The sequence below is a fragment of the Oncorhynchus nerka genome, linkage group LG21 (genome assembly GCF_034236695.1).
Source record: "Oncorhynchus nerka isolate Pitt River linkage group LG21, Oner_Uvic_2.0, whole genome shotgun sequence".
Taxonomy (NCBI): domain Eukaryota; kingdom Metazoa; phylum Chordata; class Actinopteri; order Salmoniformes; family Salmonidae; genus Oncorhynchus; species Oncorhynchus nerka.
Genome location: NC_088416.1, coordinates 26,595,667 through 26,618,250, shown reverse-complemented (window position 1 = coordinate 26,618,250; position 22,584 = coordinate 26,595,667). Strand labels below are relative to the sequence as shown.

At 48.7% G+C, this 22,584-nt stretch overlaps 1 protein-coding gene across 1 annotated transcript; it reads right to left on the bottom strand.

The window, feature by feature from the left end:
• Positions 1 to 8,794: 8,794 nt before the first annotated feature.
• On the bottom strand, positions 8,795 to 16,949 carry gper1 (G protein-coupled estrogen receptor 1). Its single transcript, XM_029624470.1, has 2 exons — positions 16,746 to 16,949; positions 8,795 to 11,711 (listed from the first exon to the last, which is right to left on the bottom strand). The coding sequence occupies exon 2, from the start codon at positions 11,277 to 11,279 to the stop codon at positions 10,173 to 10,175; it is 1,107 nt and encodes a 368-aa protein (XP_029480330.1). The 5' UTR covers positions 11,280 to 11,711; positions 16,746 to 16,949; the 3' UTR covers positions 8,795 to 10,172.
• Positions 16,950 to 22,584: the final 5,635 nt, after the last annotated feature.

Sequence of the window (22,584 nt, the reverse complement as noted above, 5' to 3'; positions counted from 1 at the left end):
AACAACCACCCAGCCCAGCCTTACCACAGCCACAGACTGGCCATGGAGCCTTAACAACCACCCAGCCCAGCCTTACCACAGCCACAGACTGGCCATGGAGGCCTAACAACCACCCAGCCCAGCCTTACCACAGCCACAGACTGGCCATGGAGCCCTAACAACCACCCAGCCCAGCCTTACCACAGCCACAGACTGGCCATGGAGCCCTAACAACCACCCAGCCCAGCCTTACCACAGCCACAGACTGGCCATGGAGCCCTAACAACCACCCAGCCCAGCCTTACCACAGCCACAGACTGGCAATGGAGCCCTAACAACCACCCAGCCCAGCCTTACCACAGCCACAGACTGGCCATGGAGCCTAACAACCACCCAGCCCAGCCTTACCACAGCCACAGACTGGCCATGGAGGCCTAACAACCACCGAGCCCAGCCTTACCACAGCCACAGGCTGGCCATGGAGCCCTAACAACCACCCAGCCCAGCCTTACCACAGCCACAGGCTGGCCATGGAGCCCTAACAACCACCCAGCCCAGCCTTACCACAGCCACAGACTGGCCATGGAGGCATAACAACCACCCAGCCCAGCCTTACCACAGCCACAGACTGGCCATGGAGCCCTAACAACCACCCAGCCCAGCCTTACCACAGCCACAGACTGGCCATGGAGCCCTAACAACCACCCAGCCCAGCCTTACCACAGCCACAGACTGGCCATGGAGCCCTAACAACCACCCAGCCCAGCCTTACCACAGCCACAGACTGGCCATGGAGCCCTAACAACCACCCAGCCCAGCCTTACCACAGCCACAGACTGGCCATGGAGCCCTAACAACCACCCAGCCCAGCCTTACCACAGCCACAGACTGGCCATGGAGCCCTAACAACCACCCAGCCCAGCCTTACCACAGCCACAGACTGGCCATGGAGGCCTAACAACCACCGAGCCCAGCCTTACCACAGCCACAGGCTGGCCATGGAGCCCTAACAACCACCCAGCCCAGCCTTACCACAGCCACAGGCTGGCCATGGAGCCCTAACAACCACCCAGCCCAGCCTTACCACAGCCACAGACTGGCCATGGAGCCCTAACAACCACCCAGCCCAGCCTTACCACAGCCACAGACTGGCCATGGAGCCCTAACAACCACCCAGCCCAGCCTTACCACAGCCACAGACTGGCCATGGAGGCCTAACAACCACCGAGCCCAGCCTTACCACAGCCACAGGCTGGCCATGGAGCCCTAACAACCACCCAGCCCAGCCTTACCACAGCCACAGGCTGGCCATGGAGCCCTAACAACCACCCAGCCCAGCCTTACCACAGCCACAGACTGGCCATGGAGGCATAACAACCACCCAGCCCAGCCTTACCACAGCCACAGACTGGCCATGGAGCCCTAACAACCACCCAGCCCAGCCTTACCACAGCCACAGACTGGCCATGGAGCCCTAACAACCACCCAGCCCAGCCTTACCACAGCCACAGACTGGCCATGGAGCCCTAACAACCACCCAGCCCAGCCTTACCACAGCCACAGACTGGCCATGGAGCCCTAACAACCACCCAGCCCAGCCTTACCACAGCCACAGACTGGCCATGGAGCCCTAACAACCACCCAGCCCAGCCTTACCACAGCCACAGACTGGCCATGGAGCCCTAACAACCACCCAGCCCAGCCTTACCACAGCCACAGACTGGCCATGGAGGCCTAACAACCACCGAGCCCAGCCTTACCACAGCCACAGGCTGGCCATGGAGCCCTAACAACCACCCAGCCCAGCCTTACCACAGCCACAGGCTGGCCATGGAGCCCTAACAACCACCCAGCCCAGCCTTACCACAGCCACAGACTGGCCATGGAGCCCTAACAACCACCCAGCCCAGCCTTACCACAGCCACAGACTGGCCATGGAGCCCTAACAACCACCCAGCCCAGCCTTACCACAGCCACAGACTGGCCATGGAGGCCTAACAACCACCGAGCCCAGCCTTACCACAGCCACAGGCTGGCCATGGAGCCCTAACAACCACCCAGCCCAGCCTTACCACAGCCACAGACTGGCCATGGAGCCCTAACAACCACCCAGCCCAGCCTTACCACAGCCACAGACTGGCCATGGAGCCCTAACAACCACCCAGCCCAGCCTTACCACAGCCACAGACTGGCCATGGAGCCCTAACAACCACCCAGCCCAGCCTTACCACAGCCACAGACTGGCCATGGAGGCCTAACAACCACCCAGCCCAGCCTTACCACAGCCACAGACTGGCCATGGAGCCCTAACAACCACCCAGCCCAGCCTTACCACAGCCACAGACTGGCCATGGAGCCCTAACAACCACCCAGCCCAGCCTTACCACAGCCACAGACTGGCCATGGAGCCCTAACAACCACCCAGCCCAGCCTTACCACAGCCACAGACTGGCCATGGAGCCCTAACAACCACCCAGCCCAGCCTTACCACAGCCACAGACTGGCCATGGAGCCCTAACAACCACCCAGCCCAGCCTTACCACAGCCACAGACTGGCCATGGAGCCCTAACAACCACCCAGCCCAGCCTTACCACAGCCACAGACTGGCCATGGAGGCCTAACAACCACCGAGCCCAGCCTTACCACAGCCACAGGCTGGCCATGGAGCCCTAACAACCACCCAGCCCAGCCTTACCACAGCCACAGGCTGGCCATGGAGCCCTAACAACCACCCAGCCCAGCCTTACCACAGCCACAGACTGGCCATGGAGCCCTAACAACCACCCAGCCCAGCCTTACCACAGCCACAGACTGGCCATGGAGCCTAACAACCACCCAGCCCAGCCTTACCACAGCCACAGACTGGCCATGGAGGCCTAACAACCACCCAGCCCAGCCTTACCACAGCCACAGGCTGGCCATGGAGCCCTAACAACCACCCAGCCCAGCCTTACCACAGCCACAGACTGGCCATGGAGCCCTAACAACCACCCAGCCCAGCCTTACCACAGCCACAGACTGGCCATGGAGCCCTAACAACCACCCAGCCCAGCCTTACCACAGCCACAGACTGGCCATGGAGGCCTAACAACCACCGAGCCCAGCCTTACCACAGCCACAGGCTGGCCATGGAGCCCTAACAACCACCCAGCCCAGCCTTACCACAGCCACAGACTGGCCATGGAGCCCTAACAACCACCCAGCCCAGCCTTACCACAGCCACAGACTGGCCATGGAGCCCTAACAACCACCCAGCCCAGCCTTACCACAGCCACAGACTGGCCATGGAGCCCTAACAACCACCCAGCCCAGCCTTACCACAGCCACAGACTGGCCATGGAGCCCTAACAACCACCCAGCCCAGCCTTACCACAGCCACAGACTGGCCATGGAGCCCTAACAACCACCCAGCCCAGCCTTACCACAGCCACAGACTGGCCATGGAGCCCTAACAACCACCCAGCCCAGCCTTACCACAGCCACAGACTGGCCATGGAGCCCTAACAACCACCCAGCCCAGCCTTACCACAGCCACAGACTGGCCATGGAGGCCTAACAACCACCAGCCCAGCCTTACCACAGCCACAGGCTGGCCATGGAGCCCTAACAACCACCCAGCCCAGCCTTACCACAGCCACAGACTGGCCATGGAGCCCTAACAACCACCCAGCCCAGCCTTACCACAGCCACAGACTGGCCATGGAGCCCTAACAACCACCCAGCCCAGCCTTACCACAGCCACAGACTGGCCATGGAGCCCTAACAACCACCCAGCCCAGCCTTACCACAGCCACAGACTGGCCATGGAGCCCTAACAACCACCCAGCCCAGCCTTACCACAGCCACAGACTGGCCATGGAGCCCTAACAACCACCCAGCCCAGCCTTACCACAGCCACAGACTGGCCATGGAGCCCTAACAACCACCCAGCCCAGCCTTACCACAGCCACAGACTGGCCATGGAGGCCTAACAACCACCGAGCCCAGCCTTACCACAGCCACAGGCTGGCCATGGAGCCCTAACAACCACCCAGCCCAGCCTTACCACAGCCACAGGCTGGCCATGGAGCCCTAACAACCACCCAGCCCAGCCTTACCACAGCCACAGACTGGCCATGGAGCCCTAACAACCACCCAGCCCAGCCTTACCACAGCCACAGACTGGCCATGGAGGCCTAACAACCACCGAGCCCAGCCTTACCACAGCCACAGGCTGGCCATGGAGCCCTAACAACCACCCAGCCCAGCCTTACCACAGCCACAGACTGGCCATGGAGCCCTAACAACCACCCAGCCCAGCCTTACCACAGCCACAGACTGGCCATGGAGCCCTAACAACCACCCAGCCCAGCCTTACCACAGCCACAGACTGGCCATGGAGCCCTAACAACCACCCAGCCCAGCCTTACCACAGCCACAGACTGGCCATGGAGCCCTAACAACCACCCAGCCCAGCCTTACCACAGCCACAGACTGGCCATGGAGGCCTAACAACCACCGAGCCCAGCCTTACCACAGCCACAGGCTGGCCATGGAGCCCTAACAACCACCCAGCCCAGCCTTACCACAGCCACAGACTGGCCATGGAGCCCTAACAACCACCCAGCCCAGCCTTACCACAGCCACAGACTGGCCATGGAGCCCTAACAGCCCAACCACCCAGCCCAGCCTTACCACAGCCACAGACTGGCCATGGAGCCCTAACAACCACCCAGCCCAGCCTTACCACAGCCACAGACTGGCCATGGAGCCCTAACAACCACCCAGCCCAGCCTTACCACAGCCACAGACTGGCCATGGAGCCCTAACAACCACCCAGCCCAGCCTTACCACAGCCACAGACTGGCCATGGAGCCCTAACAACCACCCAGCCCAGCCTTACCACAGCCACAGACTGGCCATGGAGCCCTAACAACCACCCAGCCCAGCCTTACCACAGCCACAGGCTGGCCATGGAGCCCTAACAACCACCCAGCCCAGCCTTACCACAGCCACAGGCTGGCCATGGAGCCCTAACAACCACCCAGCCCAGCCTTACCACAGCCACAGACTGGCCATGGAGCCCTAACAACCACCCAGCCCAGCCTTACCACAGCCACAGACTGGCCATGGAGCCCTAACAACCACCCAGCCCAGCCTTACCACAGCCACAGACTGGCCATGGAGGCCTAACAACCACCGAGCCCAGCCTTACCACAGCCACAGACTGGCCATGGAGCCCTAACAACCACCCAGCCCAGCCTTACCACAGCCACAGACTGGCCATGGAGCCCTAACAACCACCCAGCCCAGCCTTACCACAGCCACAGACTGGCCATGGAGCCCTAACAACCACCCAGCCCAGCCTTACCACAGCCACAGACTGGCCATGGAGCCCTAACAACCACCCAGCCCAGCCTTACCACAGCCACAGACTGGCCATGGAGCCTAACAACCACCCAGCCCAGCCTTACCACAGCCACAGACTGGCCATGGAGCCCTAACAACCACCCAGCCCAGCCTTACCACAGCCACAGACTGGCCATGGAGCCCTAACAACCACCCAGCCCAGCCTTACCACAGCCACAGACTGGCCATGGAGCCCTAACAACCACCCAGCCCAGCCTTACCACAGCCACAGACTGGCCATGGAGCCCTAACAACCACCCAGCCCAGCCTTACCACAGCCACAGACTGGCCATGGAGCCCTAACAACCACCCAGCCCAGCCTTACCACAGCCACAGACTGGCCATGGAGCCCTAACAACCACCCAGCCCAGCCTTACCACAGCCACAGACTGGCCATGGAGCCCTAACAACCACCCAGCCCAGCCTTACCACAGCCACAGACTGGCCATGGAGCCCTAACAACCACCCAGCCCAGCCTTACCACAGCCACAGACTGGCCATGGAGGCCTAACAACCACCGAGCCCAGCCTTACCACAGCCACAGGCTGGCCATGGAGCCCTAACAACCACCCAGCCCAGCCTTACCACAGCCACAGGCTGGCCATGGAGCCCTAACAACCACCCAGCCCAGCCTTACCACAGCCACAGACTGGCCATGGAGGCCTAACAACCACCGAGCCCAGCCTTACCACAGCCACAGGCTGGCCATGGAGCCCTAACAACCACCCAGCCCAGCCTTACCACAGCCACAGACTGGCCATGGAGCCCTAACAACCACCCAGCCCAGCCTTACCACAGCCACAGACTGGCCATGGAGCCCTAACAACCACCCAGCCCAGCCTTACCACAGCCACAGACTGGCCATGGAGCCCTAACAACCACCCAGCCCAGCCTTACCACAGCCACAGACTGGCCATGGAGCCCTAACAACCACCCAGCCCAGCCTTACCACAGCCACAGACTGGCCATGGAGGCCTAACAACCACCGAGCCCAGCCTTACCACAGCCACAGGCTGGCCATGGAGCCCTAACAACCACCCAGCCCAGCCTTACCACAGCCACAGGCTGGCCATGGAGCCCTAACAACCACCCAGCCCAGCCTTACCACAGCCACAGGCTGGCCATGGAGCCCTAACAACCACCCAGCCCAGCCTTACCACAGCCACAGACTGGCCATGGAGGCCTAACAACCACCCAGCCCAGCCTTACCACAGCCACAGACTGGCCATGGAGCCCTAACAACCACCCAGCCCAGCCTTACCACAGCCACAGACTGGCCATGGAGGCCTAACAACCACCGAGCCCAGCCTTACCACAGCCACAGGCTGGCCATGGAGCCCTAACAACCACCCAGCCCAGCCTTACCACAGCCACAGGCTGGCCATGGAGCCCTAACAACCACCCAGCCCAGCCTTACCACAGCCACAGGCTGGCCATGGAGCCCTAACAACCACCCAGCCCAGCCTTACCACAGCCACAGGCTGGCCATTGAGACCTAACAACCACCCAGCCCAGCCTTACCACAGCCACAGGCTGGCCATGGAGGCCTAACAACCACCCAGCCCAGCCTTACCACAGCCACAGACTGGCCATGGAGGCTTAACAACCACCCAGCCCAGCCTTACCACAGCCACAGGCTGGCCATGGAGGCCTAACATCCATCCAGCCCAGCCTTACCACAGCCACAGGCTGGCCATGGAGGCCTAACAACCACCCAGCCCAGCAGCACACTTTCCCATTCACACACTATATAACTTACTGAACTCTCACTGGCATTACTGTAACAGACCCACAGGGAGGTTGTCTCAGCAACACCCACAGGAACAATAATTAAACCACAGGATCCGACTACAGTACATGCTAGATGCAGGCGTGCCCTGTATCATCCTTGAAGCCATTTCTCAATGGGAACCTATTTGCTCTCTGGAATGACACCGAAGTAGTTTTTTGTTTATGGCTTTGAGAATATTAATCCCAAAATGTTGTTTAGGATAGAGGGTGCAATTCACAGTAATGTGAGATAGTAATAAAAAGCCATGTCAGATTCAACCTGATGCATTAACTGTTTATTGCACTTGCTCTGGCTGACAAGGATATACACAGAGGCTGTAAACTGGATTTATGTCAGATTTTTTGGAGCCTCAATTAACACGTTTATAGCACTGTCCAATGGTCTTTCCCACTCCTCTTGTGTTGCTTAGTAGCCAGTATTTAGTTGCCTTGTAATGATTAGGAATTTTTTGTTAATTACTACTCCTTATTGCTCATTTGATAGTGTGTATTGTTGGTATTTATTACAAGGTAAGAAACAAGTTGATCATGATAGTCTGTCTCCTTCCAACTAGGAACCCAGCTTTTGATGCCCTGTTTCTTTTTTTAGCCAGGCACTCTAAAAGAAAATCAATGTGCTATTGTATTCTTCACCAACGCACATGGGTTAGGCCATAAATGTGCCACTGCCATCCTGTTTGAGTGGCCCCCGCCTGTTGCATAATCCTGAAGTACATAGCCTCAAATTGCCTATGACTAGCAATGGCAGTTACACACTGTGCGTGTGTTTTGTTCGTGCTAAACTACGAATCAAAGTTATTTCTCTACAAAACCCTCACACTTCTCGACTAGTGAACACATATTCCAATGATGAGCTGAACCGGTTCCAAACGTCGGTGTCTCAAATCTCGAGGTTATTGATGTGTAAATGTAAATGTAAATGTACATGTTGGTGGAAAGGAAATGCCACGGAAGTAACACCCAGACTATGCTACTGTTGATATCCTGATTGAAATGAGTGTGCTTGTTTTGGGTGGTTCACGCGTGGGAATTCAGGCGAACATAAAAGGGCTTGTTGGCAGATTTGACAAGATATTTTATGATGCCTATTAAAAAAAATACCATGCCTCGTCTGTTGTGGTTTCAGTAAGTAGGTCTATTAGTCAAACGATATCTGACACATGCATTAATCCATCATTTCCCCAGATTCAAATTAGAGATAGAATGAATTACAGTTTGAGTAACCTAGGATCAATTCACAAACACAAACAAAGAGCACAAAAAACCTAACTGCTGGGAACCGCAATTACTGGATTCCATTGTATTTGTTTGTGTTTCTATCGGTTCCTTTTACATTCATGGGAAAGGGATACTTTTCTCAGAATGCACCGTAATGCACAGTAATGATATAATACACAGTAATGACTGAGGCAATGGTCTTAGTGTTCAATAAGGGTTAACAGGGTCATGGCATAAATTTACAGAGATTGGTGTATTTCCGCAGAATTGTTGTTTTTATAATGAACGAGAACAATAGTTGAGGGGAACAGTCCTTTTTCCGGCTTCCTGTAATTGAGGAGATTTTTCTAGCAAAACAGGAGCAGGTGTGACTCCTTACAGTAGCCTACTGTACATACTCTTAACTGTAACAAGAACTAAAAGATCTGGTCTTTATTCAGCCTTATTTCACAGACAGATTAGCAAGACAGAAAATGATGTTTAAAAGGATGTTTACCCTTACCCTCAGCCCTTACCCAAAATAGTATTTGGTAAATAAACAAGCATTTGGTAAATAAATCTGTCCCTGCTCACTGTAGTTTTAGAATTACTGAAACTGTTGGAGACTGAGAGTAAACACAAGAGATGATAGCAGCGCCTTCCATCGTCTTCGCTGAGTAATGTGTTTACATATAATCCCATCTCCTCCGCTCCGAACAACACCTGCCTCCTTGTTTCTGCCTCAGGCAAACAGGAGTTGACAACTAGGGTCATAATACTGCGGATAACATCTGTCTTTAGAATGTGTATCGGTCTTGACTAGATATATTTAGCGTTCTCCAAATACTGAGGGCACTGGCACACAACTGTTTGTGCATGCTTGAGGAAAATGAGCATTCATGTTTCCTTTGCGGTCTACCTTGATTTGACTAATATGTTTTGTTTAAAACATTTCAAATTAATTCTTTAAAAATAGGAGAAAATCAAAGGTAAAGAAGCTTTTTTTCGGACGTCTGGGCGCATGCAGCAAGTCACCACCTACAATTTGTTTTCATATGTAGAAAAAATGATTTGTTTAGATTTGGCATATCCTGTCTTTCGGTACTAAGTCAGCAAAGAGCTTCTCAACAGCTTCCTAAAAAAAAAAAAACATGTATTTTTATTTATTTAAATAAAAGTGGTGTTAGTGGACAAATGCTTGCACAGGCAAACAAAGAAAAGGACATCTACTTACAATACAGTGGCATTGTCAGTACATTAAAAAAACGAGCCGACAACAGGTTTGTCTAGCGGTCTTATGGGTTACCCAAACAGTTCTGAGCAGTATACAGTGTTACAATAACCACACTGGGGTCAAGGAGAAGCAAGTCACTGGTCCCTTTGATGTGTCTGTTTTAATTTGTTCCCTCACCGCCATTTCTCTGAGTAGATTGTTGCGGTTTCATGAGCGAAGAGAAGACATTGAAAGAACACCAAACCTGGTATTTTCATCAATTTGCCTTCTCCATTTTCCAAATGTGTATTTAATACCCAGATCTCATTATTAGATACACAGTGTAGTTACATGTAGATTCACAGTGCATTCTCCACCCGCACTTACAGAGGACAAAATGGCAGCCTCATGGTCAGTTTCTAGCTTTCCTCCATGGTATCTCTACCACCTATAAGAAGCTGAATTCTGGAAGCCTTTGAGGGTGTCATGAAGACAGTTCCCAGGATCCTGCTGGGTAAACACAGCAGCACATAGCTCTTCCTCCCCCCTGGACTTCTGTTACATCCTAACCTTTCATTCAAACATGTTGCTGATCCTGCAGCGTTACACCTCCGACACCTCACTCCTCACAGGTATGTGTAAATCTAGGGTGTGGTGGCAGAAGCGGTAGAGCACGGACCAGCTGGCCTTCTGCTTGATGAAGAGTCTTAGCTTGTCTCTGAAGGTCTCCCCCAGGAAGCTGTAGATGATGGGGTTGAGGCAGCTGTTGGAGAAGGCGGCCAGGTTGACGATGTGGCCCGTCAGCGGGTAGTCGTGCCACAGGTGGCCGCTGAAGGTGCTGCGCTGGGCCGGGTCGTCCGTGCCATGCAGCAGCTGGATGCTGATGAAGATGTTCTCAGGCAGCCAGCAGATGAAGAACACCAGCACCACCACCCCGATCATCCTCAGGGCCTTCTGTCTGCGAGGCCACAGGCCCCGGTGCTTCTGCGCCCGCATCAAGATGCGCACGATCAGCGAGTAGCACAGGCCGATGACGGAGAAGGGCACCAGGAAGCCGATGGTCACCTCTAACCACTGGATCTCAAAGACGTTGGCGAAGCAGAAGTGCACCTCGCCGCGGTGCTGGGTCTGGACAATGGTGAAGGGGAGCAGCGTAGCCAGGATGGAGGCCATCCAGATGAGGCTGCAGCTGAGCTTGGCATGCTGCATGGTCCTCAAAGGACTGCTGCTCATGGAGCTGGCCAGAGCTACGTAGCGGTCAAAGCTCATCCATGTCAGGAAAAAGATGCTGCTGTACATGTTGACCTGCAGGAATAAGGACATGAAGGTACACAGAACAGCATACTCATAGTACTTCTCATTGAGGTTGAAGACCTCGATGAGGGAGTCTGCCACCAGGATGAGGTCTGCGACCGCCAGGTTGACAAAGTAGAGGTCCGGGATGGTCATCTTCTCCCTGTGGTTGAGGTTGACCACCAGGATGAGTATATTCCCAATGAAGCCGATGGGAAAGAGGAGGATGGTGTAGAGGCAGGAGAGGAAGAGGCCGATGGTGTAGAACTGATAGGTGTCTGGGTTCTCAGACGCGTCCGTGACGTTGTAGTCGTATGAGGTGTTTAGTTGCTCCGTACCGTTGACATATACCTGAACCAGAGAGGTGGTCTGCACTTCCATACTGCCTGTGTCTTTGCTTCGAAGGTCCTGAATCATAGGTCATATAGCCTACATACTTCAATCGTGTCAGTGCCTGATTCTCTGTCTCAAAAGGTTCTCTCATCTATGCTCCATTTGCATGCTGACAGAAGTCAGTTCTTATAAATATATACATAGTTTTAAGGGTTGTCTGACCCCATGTTGATATCAAGGTTTGCCTAGCAATAGATGACAGAGGGCACAGACACAGAGCAGCACCTCCATGTTTTGGTATCACCCCTTCTTATCGGCAGAGGCTGCTAGGGCTTACATGATCCGTGTGGTCCCACCTGAGGACCAACATGTACTTAGGGACTTTGCTTCTTTCTCTTTTTCTGAGCCGTTTGTTTCTCACACGTTCTGATTCCAGTGCTGGCTTGTCTCATCCAGTCCATGTGCATGTTTATTCACCCAACCTCAGCCTGTGACGCTATTGCTGTGACACCTGAGCTGTGGAGAAGACAGAAAAAGAAAGTCATTACATGAAAGAAGGATTAGGTGCTCAGCAGCCTTTGGTCAATTGACATATGTCTGATTGTCTGTCTAGTGACTGAGCACATATCAAACTCCAAAGGACCAGAGGTTTCATCTCAGGTAAAATGATTTACTGGTATCGAACTGTATACACAGCAATCGATCATATATGATGGTTGAACTCAACAGTTTGTCTCTACTAATTCCGAGATGAGACGAAGTTCGTTGGTGGTTACCAAAGGACATTAAAATGCACATTTTCAGGCTTAAACAGATTCATTGAAAACCTGCTGCTTTGAAATCTTCAGCCAATCCTAGCTCAGTCCATCAGCCTGCTCCAGACTTAATTTTTATTAATTGGTGGGATGGTGGGAAAATGGATTTCGAGCTAATTAACATTGAACAAAACCATTCTAAATCTGATGTTTTGGCTAGAGCGGGGCACATGCTTTCTATCACGTAAGAGACAGCCCTTGTTATATTCATGATAAGCAAATATCATTAATCAGTGAGATAATATGTTTATATTCCTAAACAGTGACGCAGTAAAGACATTTCATAAATCAATGTTCAATCAATGTTTTATTCACTTAACCTTTTATTTAAGTCAGTTAAGAACAAATGATTATTTACAATGACGGCCTACCAAAAGGCAAAAGGCCTCCTGCGGGGACAGTGGCTGGGATTCAACATAAAAATAAATGTAATAAAAATATAGGACAAAACACACAACACGACAAGAGAGACAACACTACATGAAGAGAGACCTAAGACAACAACATAGCATGGCAGCAACACATGCATGGTAGCAACACAACATGACAACAACATGGTAGCAACAAAACATGGCAGCAGCACAACATGGTACAGTAGCAGCACAAAACAGGGTGCAAACATTATTGGGCACAAACAACAGCACAAAAGGCAAGAAGGTAGAGACAACAATACATCACGCAAAGCAGCCACAACTGTAAGAGTGTCCATGATTGAGTCTTTGAATAAGAGACTGTAAAACTGTCCAGTTTGAGTGTTTGGTGCAGCTCGTTCCAGTGGCTGCTATTTCTTTGCTTAATTTTATTATTGATAACAGATCATGTATAGTAATTTATTTAGAGTCACAAAGCTATTAGATCAATCTCAAATCAAAATCAAAACCAAATCAAATTTTATTAGTCACATGCGCCAAATACAACCTTACAGTGAAATGCTTATTTACGAGCCCCTAACCAACAATGCAGTTTAATTTATTTTTATTTTTAAAGAAACATTATCAAGTAAGAATAAGAAATAAAAGGAACAAGTAATTAAAGAGCAGCAGTAAAATAACAATAGCGAGACTATATATACAGGGGGGTACAGGTACAGAGTCAATGTACGGGGGCACCGGTTAGTCGAGGTAATTGAGATAATATGTACATGAAGGTAGAGTTAATAAAGTGACTATGCATAGATGACAACAGAGAGTAGCAGCGGTGTAAAAGAGGGGGAGGGGCAATGCAATAGTCTGGGTAGCCATTTAATTAAATGGTCAAGAGTCTTATGGCTTGGGGGTAGAAGCTGTTTAGAAGCCTCTTGAACCTAGACTCCGGTACCACTTGCCGTGCGGTCGCAGAGAGCACAGTTTATGACTAGGGTAGCTGGAGTTTTTGACAATATTTAGGGCATTCCTCTGACACCGCCTGTTATAGAGGTCCTGGATGGCAGGAAGCTTTGCCCCAGTGATGTACTGGGCCGTTCGCCCTACCCTCTGTAGTGCCTCGCAGTCGGAGGACGAGCAGTTGCCATACCAGGCAGTGATGCAACCAGTGATGCAGCTGTAGAACCTTTTGAGGATCTGAGGACCCATGCCAAATCTTTTCAGTCTCCTGAGGGGAAATAGGTTTTGTCGTGCCCTCTTCACAACTGTCTTGGTGTGCTTAGACCATGTTAGTTTGTTGGTGATGTGGACACCAAGGAACTTGAAGCTCTCAACCTGCTCCACTACAGCCCTGTCGATTAGAAATGGGGTGTGCTCGGTCTTCTTTTTCCTGTAGTCCACAATCATCTCCTTTGTCTTGATCACATTGAGGTAGAGGTTGTTGTCCTGGCACCACATGGCCAGGTCTCTGACCTCCTCCCTATAGGTTGTCTCGCCGTTGTCGGTGATCAGGCCTACCGCTGTTGTGTCATCGGCAAACTTAATGAGGGTGTTGGAGTCGTGCCTGGCCGTGCAGTCATGAGTGAACAGGGAGTACAGGAGGGGACTGAGCACGCACCCCTGGGGGGCCCCTGTGTTGAGGATCAGCGTTGCGGATCTAGCCTTTAGCTCAGTGGATTGCAGAATGTTGCCTGTAATTCATGGCTTCTGGTTGGGGTATGTACGTACAGTCACTGTGGGGTTCAACATCATCAATGCACTTATTGATGAAGCCAATGACTGATGTGGTGTACTCCTCAATGCTATCGGAGGAATCCCGGAACATACTCCAGTCTGTGCTAGCAAAACAGTCCTGTAGCTTGACATCTGGTTCATCACTTTTTTATTGATCGAGTCACTGGTGCTTCCTGCTTTAATTTTTGCTTGTAAGCAGGAATCAGGAGGATAGAGTTATGGTCAGATTTTCCAAATGGAGGGCGAGGGAGAGCTTTGTATGTGTCTCTGTGTGTGGAGTAAAGATGGTCCAGAGTATTTTTTCCCTCTGGTTGCACTTTTAACATGCTGATAGAAATTTGGTAAGACCTATTTAAGTTTCCCTGCATTAAAGTCCCCGGCCACTAGGAGAGCCGCCTCTGGGCGAGTGTTTTCCTGTTTGCTTATGGCAGAATACAGCTCATTGAGTGAGGTCTTAATGCCAGCCTCAGTCTGTGGTGGTATGTAGACAGCTACGAAAAATACAGATGAAAACTCTCTAGGTAGATAGTGTGGTCTACAACTTATCATGAGATACTCTACCTCCAGCAAGCAAAACCTTGAGACTTCCTTAGATATCGTGCACCAGCTGTTATTTACAAAAATACAATGTTAATCTAACCGTAGCTGTTTTGCACATTATCCCATTTTTAATTTCTCCACATTGGTCTTAGCTAAATAGTAGTCTAAGCTACACTGTAAAGGAAAACTAAGTTATATGGTAATTTTGGGATATTATCAACAGGAAAATACCATGAAACCTTTTACTGCAGCATATTGTAAATTATGGTGCATTGTGAGAAAATGATGTAGGAGGGGAAAGAATTGCTGTATTTCGAATGGTACTGTCTTCCATCCCTGTACCGTATTTTTGGGAGGGCCAAACACATTTTAACCACTACTAGGTGCATGTTATTGTTGTTTCTGGCTCATTAAAATATTTTGAGGCGTGCCTTCTAAGAGGCTATATTTGTTCCACCCATTAATATAGAGTGCTGTACCAATTTAACCGGTATGTGGTGTGTGCAATATGAAATACAGTAACTTACATGCTTCTTTGCTGCCTGTAATTTACTGTTAAATTCACAGCAACCCCTTTACAGTGTAAATAATATCATGACACTTCCCGTTGCCTGTTTTCCGTCAGTGCAGAGGGAACCTTGACCTTTAAGCATGCGTTCACACTCAGACCCTCAGTCTTTTGATTTACACCCAGAGGAAAACCTCTGCAATATTAATGCTGCCTCATCTCCCCTGAGTGCCAGCTTTCACAGCCACATCTCAGCCGTGGAGCATGTATGCACAGGAAGAAGAAAAATGAAACGGTATAAATGAGACATAGGGATCTCATCTCACAGGGAGAATGGCCTCTGAGCCATCTGAGAAACATCCAGGAAGCCTTACTAACCCAACCATGCCGTATATTACCATTATCCTTTGGCAAACAAACTTTGACTGTCTGCTTTGACTTCAAACAGAATGAAGGATTTGACACTTGGAGCAATACATCCTCTAACGTTTCCACAATGCAGCCTCAAACTGCTGTGATGGTTTTGGAACATATTGCCAAAGAAATGACACTGGCAGTCCTAGAAGGCAGATAAGTGTAGAAAGACACGCCAGCCCACTTAGATTACACATGGGTACTTTATTTTGATATGGACCAAGATCAGGAATCAACAGGACCCACATTAGGAAAGCTAATGATTAATATAATTCCCTTATAAAGGCAGTTGTATAATTCAAAGATAAACATACTGGTACATTTTATTTGACCCTTTGTCATTTAGTACAGTCATACATGAAAACTCCTGTTACCAGGAATACTTTTATAGCATGAGGCAGAATGATGTGAGCCATTCTATCTGTATTAATTGGTTTGATATGTAATTAGTTTATCCTCCATCTGCACTGTCTATAAGCAAGGCTGGTGACCCCATTTTGCGTTATTATACAGCTTTTGTCATAACACGCCATGTATAAGCCAGCTAAAAAGCTTAAGCACCAGTCAAAAAGCTCCCCCAATGGCCCTATTGACATCAAGCTGGGCATCGATCTCTAGAAACTAAGGAGGGGTTATTTTGTTGTGGACAGAAGAAGAGATGCATGGTGCTCGTGAGACATGAGACTTGACAGCTCCCTGTCTCTCGAGGGAAACAGGATGTCAATCTACTAGTTCAGACATGTAGGTTAGTATGGAAAAGTGAAGAGCGGATAAAATGAATTATACATCACAAATCACTTTCTCTTCACTGGGCATGAAGGTACAAATGGTCCATCAACCCCAAAAGCAACAGACATCTTATCCACACCAGGCTACACATGTTCCTTTTCTTCAGTAGAATGGACTCTTTAATGTCCCCATTTTTTACACAATCTTAAATCTGAAAATAACAACTTGAACTGTCTAATTTGTAACACCATTGAAGTGAAATTAAACCTGACAATGAGCAGAGGAAAAACCCCATTAATCTCTGGTCCTGATCTATTGAAACCTCCCATCCAATTCAAGTTTGCACCTTCTCCTAATATCTAAGACTATCTATTGTCTTCAACTCCGTAATAGTCATAAAACAGCTGCAATATCACACAGGGATGGAGAGCAGAAAAAAAACACTTACTTTTCCGTGGTGGGCTTGTTGTCCATCCAGTGTGAAGCTCCAGTGCAGATGTCAGCGGAGTGTCACCGATTTCTAATCCCCGTGTCCAGCTGAGGCTGCACTCACTGCCTGCGCCACCTGCTGTTCACCCCAACCCAGGGAGAGAGGGAGAGAGAAAGAGGAGCCAGAAGAAGAGGAGGACGGAGCGCTCAAGCAAACGCGGGAGCTGATCACTAGACCTCCTCCCTCATGAAACTTGCTTTGTTTGTGACCATGCTTGTTCCCTCACTCATCTACCCCCTCCTCCTCCTCTCCCCTCCTCCCTCAGACCTCTCTCCCTGAACCCACCCTGAATTGCTCAAAGCATTCAGGTTCCGTCACCTAATTATTAACCCAGAGAGGTGTGTGGATGCTATGGGATCTTCTAAAGGCTCCGGATGTATCTTGGCCCAGGTCTCTATGTACATAGCCCATAGACTGTAGCCTGAGAAAACAGCCTCATCTGTAGAGTCCATCTAGTCTGAGCAAGGAAAAAAGCGCTGTACACATCCCGTCAGAGAATACAGTATATCGTCTGTATAAGGTCATCACTATACTGTATATACAGTACTTTACAGACATATACCTCATTATTCTTAGTTATGCCTCTCAAAGGAGTTTGCATTGACATCCTGTTTGCAGCAGATCTGTTTCCATTGCATAGTGAACATATTTCACTAGTTTCGAAAAGCACTGAAAACCATTTTTCATAGGACAGCCTAACTGGGTCCAACTGGAGGTAATCTGGCATGAGTGGCTTTACTGTGGAACTCCAGTAAATGCCATTGATGCCACTTTAACCAGCCTGCTTCCAAGGGAAAAACAGATGATAAGAAAGCTTACCAGGCAGTACACTGTAAATAGATTTGTTAGTCCCAAAAGGGTATGTAGAGCTCTCAATCACAAAACGTTTTAGTCACTAACTGTTTTTGTATTGAATACTAGTAGATTAGAAGATAATTATTCATGAACACCCATGACTATAAACAGATCTTTTTTCAAGAGGCCAAATAAGGACAGCCAAGCATGGCTTCCTTATATTTTACAGGTAATAGTTGACCCTGCTATGTATTACAAGCAAAGTGAGTTGTGAGTTTGCCCCATTCTCCTCATAATTACATTTGATGCCCTTTAGAGGCTTCTGGTTTCGTCAACACAGCTTTGTTATCAAGATGAGAAAAAAAGGAGGAGTGAAAAGAGAGAAAGCAAAAAAAGAGGGAAGATAATTAACCTCCGAGCAGAATACATTTTGACAAGAGAAACGGGGAGAGTGAGAGAAAGAGAGGGATGGACACCACATGACGCTTAGATGAGGCTTATAGTTGAACACTTCCGGTGAGGTTGGTCCTCAGTGTCAGCAAGTGGGAAGGTAAGCAGGCGATATGGCTCTAGGGCTTAGAATAACATCAAAATCACTTTGAAGCCAGCCAGTCATAGACTGTAGACCCAATTGAAGACTTGATTAAATATATTATGACTGTGTCCCTCTTCCTATTGCGGTGGATAGTGTCGTGCCTCTGTGACAGCTGAGCTATCTGACAGTGTACAGAGCCAGTCTGTGTTTAGACATGGCCATCTGGTGGATGGAACGGAACTGCTCATGTAACTACCATACTAACTGCTCTACGTCACCGTTCACACCGTGTATCTGAGGCAGGCAGACTGATGCTGCTCATTTTGGCCTTGACACCAAAACAGGAAGCTCTTCTTCACAGGGGGCTTATTTCTTTATGCATTGTGTAACTGATCTCAGTACAGATGCACAGGCAAACACACAGAGATCCTATTGGCATAAACAAATGATTTCCACACTAAATTATACACTGAGTGTACAAAATATTATGAACACCTGCTCTTTCTGACGTAGACTGACCAGTTGAATCCAGGTGAAAGCTACGATCCCTTATAGATGTCAGTTGTTCAATTCACTTCAGTCAGTGTAGATGAAGGGGAGGAGACAGGTTAAAGAAGGATGTTTAAGCCTTAAAACCTCTACAGGATCGGTGCCCCCCCCCCGCGGGATGGTTAAGCTAACGTAGGCTAATGTGATTAGCATGAGGTTGTAAGTAATATGAACAACAGAAAGCTTAAGTTCTTGTTAATCTAACTGCACTGTCCAATTTACAGTAGCTATTACAGTGAAAGAATATCATGTTATTGTTTGAGGAGAGTGCCCAGTTATGAACTTGAAAATGTATTAATAAACCAATTAGGCACATTTGGGCAGTCTTGATACAATATTTTAAACATACATGCAAGTTTTCTTCTTTGTATTATCTTTTACCAGATCTAATGTGTTATATTCTCCTACATTCATTTCACATTTCCACAAACTTCAAAGTGTTTCCTTTCAAATGGTATCAAGAATATGCATATCCTTGCTTCAGGTTCTGAGCTACAGGAAGTTAGATTTGGGTATGTCATTTTAGGCGAAAATTGGAGAAAAGGAGCGGATCCTTAAGAGGGAGAATAGCAAAGTTCAATCATATAGCTACAACATCGAAACAGCCAGGAGATAATTCACAAATAATGAGAACACTCATCCCAACACCCATTCATAATGCATTCATATCACACAGTCATGTAATGACTTTCAATGGGTTCCAGACAGTATGAATACCCACCCAGTGGGTGAGAGGACCTGGTTCTGTGTTCTGTATGCCTATTGGTGAATTACAGTGGTGCTCCATACAGGGTGCTGTAGAAGCCAGACTACATGACTGCCTGTCAGAGCCCAGTGTATCGCGGGGCCCAGTGGTGAGGGTAACACACTCTAAAGAGGGCCAGCTTCCTGGAAGCACGGCTCACCCATGCACCGTAGAGACTCTCTAGTCAACATACTGTAGCCTTCATGTCCTCTCATAACCCTCTCTGAATGGCTGTGCTGCTAACATGCCCCGTAGAGTGAGTAGGTCATTATGACATTGACTTATTCCAGATCAGGCCTGTCTCCAGGATACAGTGTACTCGGAAAGTATTCAGACCCCATTACTTTTTTTTCTTCCCTGCAGATCCTCGCAAGCTCTGTCAGGTTGGATAGGGAGTGTTGCTGCACAGCTATTTTCAGGTCTCTGCAGAGATGTGCGATCGGGTTCAAGTCCGGGCTCTGGCTGGGCAACTCAAGGACATTCAGAGACTTGTCCCGAAGTCACTCCTGCGTTGTCTTGGCTGTGTGCTTAGGGATGTTGTCCTGTTGGAAGGTGAACCTTTGCCCCAGTCTGAGGTCTTGAGTGCTCTGGAGCAGGTTTCATCAAGGATCTCTCTGTACTTTGCTCAGTTCATCTTTGACTCGATCCTGACTAGTTTCCCAGACCCTGCCTCTGAAAAACATCCATCCCCACAGCATGATGCTGCCACCACCATGTTTCACCGTAGGGATAGTGCCAGGTTTCCTCCATACGTGACGCTTGGCATTCAGGCCAAAGAGTTCAATCTTGGTTTCATCAGACCAGAGAATCTTGTTTCTCATGGTCTGAGAGTCTTTAGGTGCCAAACTCCAAGCTGGCTGTCATGTGCCTTTTACTGAGGAGTGGCTTCCGTCTGGCCACTCTACCATAAAGGCCTGATTGGAGCCATGCACAACGTGATGCCATGCTCAACATAAAAAAAACAGTTCAGTTCATTATATGATTGTGGACTGCCATGGTAAGCCATGGGAACTAATCCAATGAAATCACAGTTTCTGACTACGTACACTGTATCATATTATTTAGGTTGTTGATTTATAAAAATATATAACCTCTTACTTGAAAGATGAACTCCAGCTATATGTATTACTTTCCCGTTGAATAACAATATCCCATGTTGAGATGTGGGATATTTTGAGATGATCTTTTGAGATGTGCCTTTTATTTAGTGATACATGCAATGAAAAGGAGACTGGAGTGCGACTTGAAGCCCTGTTTAGGAGTAATTACGGAATCAATCATTTTTTATTCTGCTTTACTGAAAATGTATGTCTGGAGCCCGCCATTGACACCAAGCTAAGGCAGGAGCAAGCAGGATTCTGCACATGACAAGGATGGGATAGATGTATGGTGTCTCCACAGATTCTGAGATTCTATTGTTATCGTTACAATCAGTCCCTTTGATTTGACGGCCTGCATGACCGTTAGACCCGGTGACGTGTTTCTGTGCATGAGCTTAGCTAGCTAACTTCACTATGACATCGACTACAGACATGATCGGGATTTCTATTGGAGAAGCAGTTTCTGGACCTTTTCATGTATATTCTCTTTGGCAGTACCCTCTCTAAGTGGTTCACTGTACAGTCTGGAGTGAGACAGGTCAGGGGTCACTCATCTCTCCTATCCTTGACTTTATTACCATTGAATGGATCATGACCAAAACCAGATCATACAAATTCAGAGGTATTGACCCTTTTCCTCCAGCTGTAGGATCTCTAAACAACATCCTCTCATTGTGCATTTACACAACTCGTCCCATGTGTATGTCTTAGCAGAGCAGCCTCCAAACAAATATCCACTTGGAACAGAACAGCTATGTCAAATCTGTTCTTTTGTATTGCCTGTTGTCAAGAATGACATGAGAAGGGTGGAGTCTTTTAGCAGTGGTTGTCTCGAGAGAATCTGCTGCGTCTTCTGGACGAATAGAATGTACTACAGTAAGCTGTACAATAAGACCAGTTGCCAAAATGTGACAGCATGACTCTGATGGCTTGGCCACATTCTCAGAATGCCCAGATATAGACTCATTATGGACTTATGTCCCAAATAGGGATGAAGTGGATTGAAGTATAGAATATGAGATATTTTGTCGACCTATGTGGACAACTCTCTGGCAAGAGGGTCTTGCACACTCTCATCTACTATGACCTATTTGGTCATCCATGCCATGAATATTGCCTAAATGAATAACTGATTCATTTCCTGTCACACTCTACAATACTCTCTTGTCTAAATGTACAACTTATCTGGACCGGATGGTCATGTGCACTCCAACCTTCAACCCTGTACAGCTAAAAAAAAAAGGTTCCTTTCATCTTTTTAACATTTTTCCTTTCCATATTGCTACCGCTTGCTTTTTGGGGGGTTTTAGGCCAGGTTGTTGTGAAGCACACATTGTTGTGGGAAAAAGCTATATAAATAACATGTGTATTATTTGCTTTTGATGTGCTGCACAAAAGCATCATTTGTAAGAGGACTTGCTCTCATTTCAAAATGAGCTTGATTTATGTTGTCTTGACTGTTAGTGCAATCATAAAGGAGAATTGTGAAGTGCTCCGAAATGGAAATGTTATTTTCTGAAATATAATTTGAGGAGTATTCAACCCCTTTGTTATGACAAGCCTAAATACGTTCAGGACTAAACATTTGCTTAACAAGTCACATATTAAGTTGCATGGACTCACTCTGTATGCAATAATAGTGTTTAACGTGATTTTTGAATGACTACCTCATCTCTGTACCCCACACACAGTGGTGCAAAAAGTACCCAATTACCATACTTGAGTAAAAGTAAAGATACCTTAACAGAAAATGACTCGAGTAAAAGTGAAAGTCACCAAGTAAAATACTACTTGAGTAAAAGTCTAAAAGTATTTGGTTTTAAATATACTTAAGTTTCAAAAGTAGATGTACTTAATTTAACATTCCTTATATTTAACAAGAAAATCGTGCTGTCTGGTTTGCTTAAAAATGTATGGATAGCCAGGGGCACACTCCAGCACTCAGACATAATTTACAAACAAACAAACAAATAATTTGTGTTTAGTGAGTCTGCCAGATCAGAGGCAGTAGGTATGACCAGGGATGTTCTCTTGACAAGTGCGTGAATTGAACCATTTTCCTGTCCTGCTAAG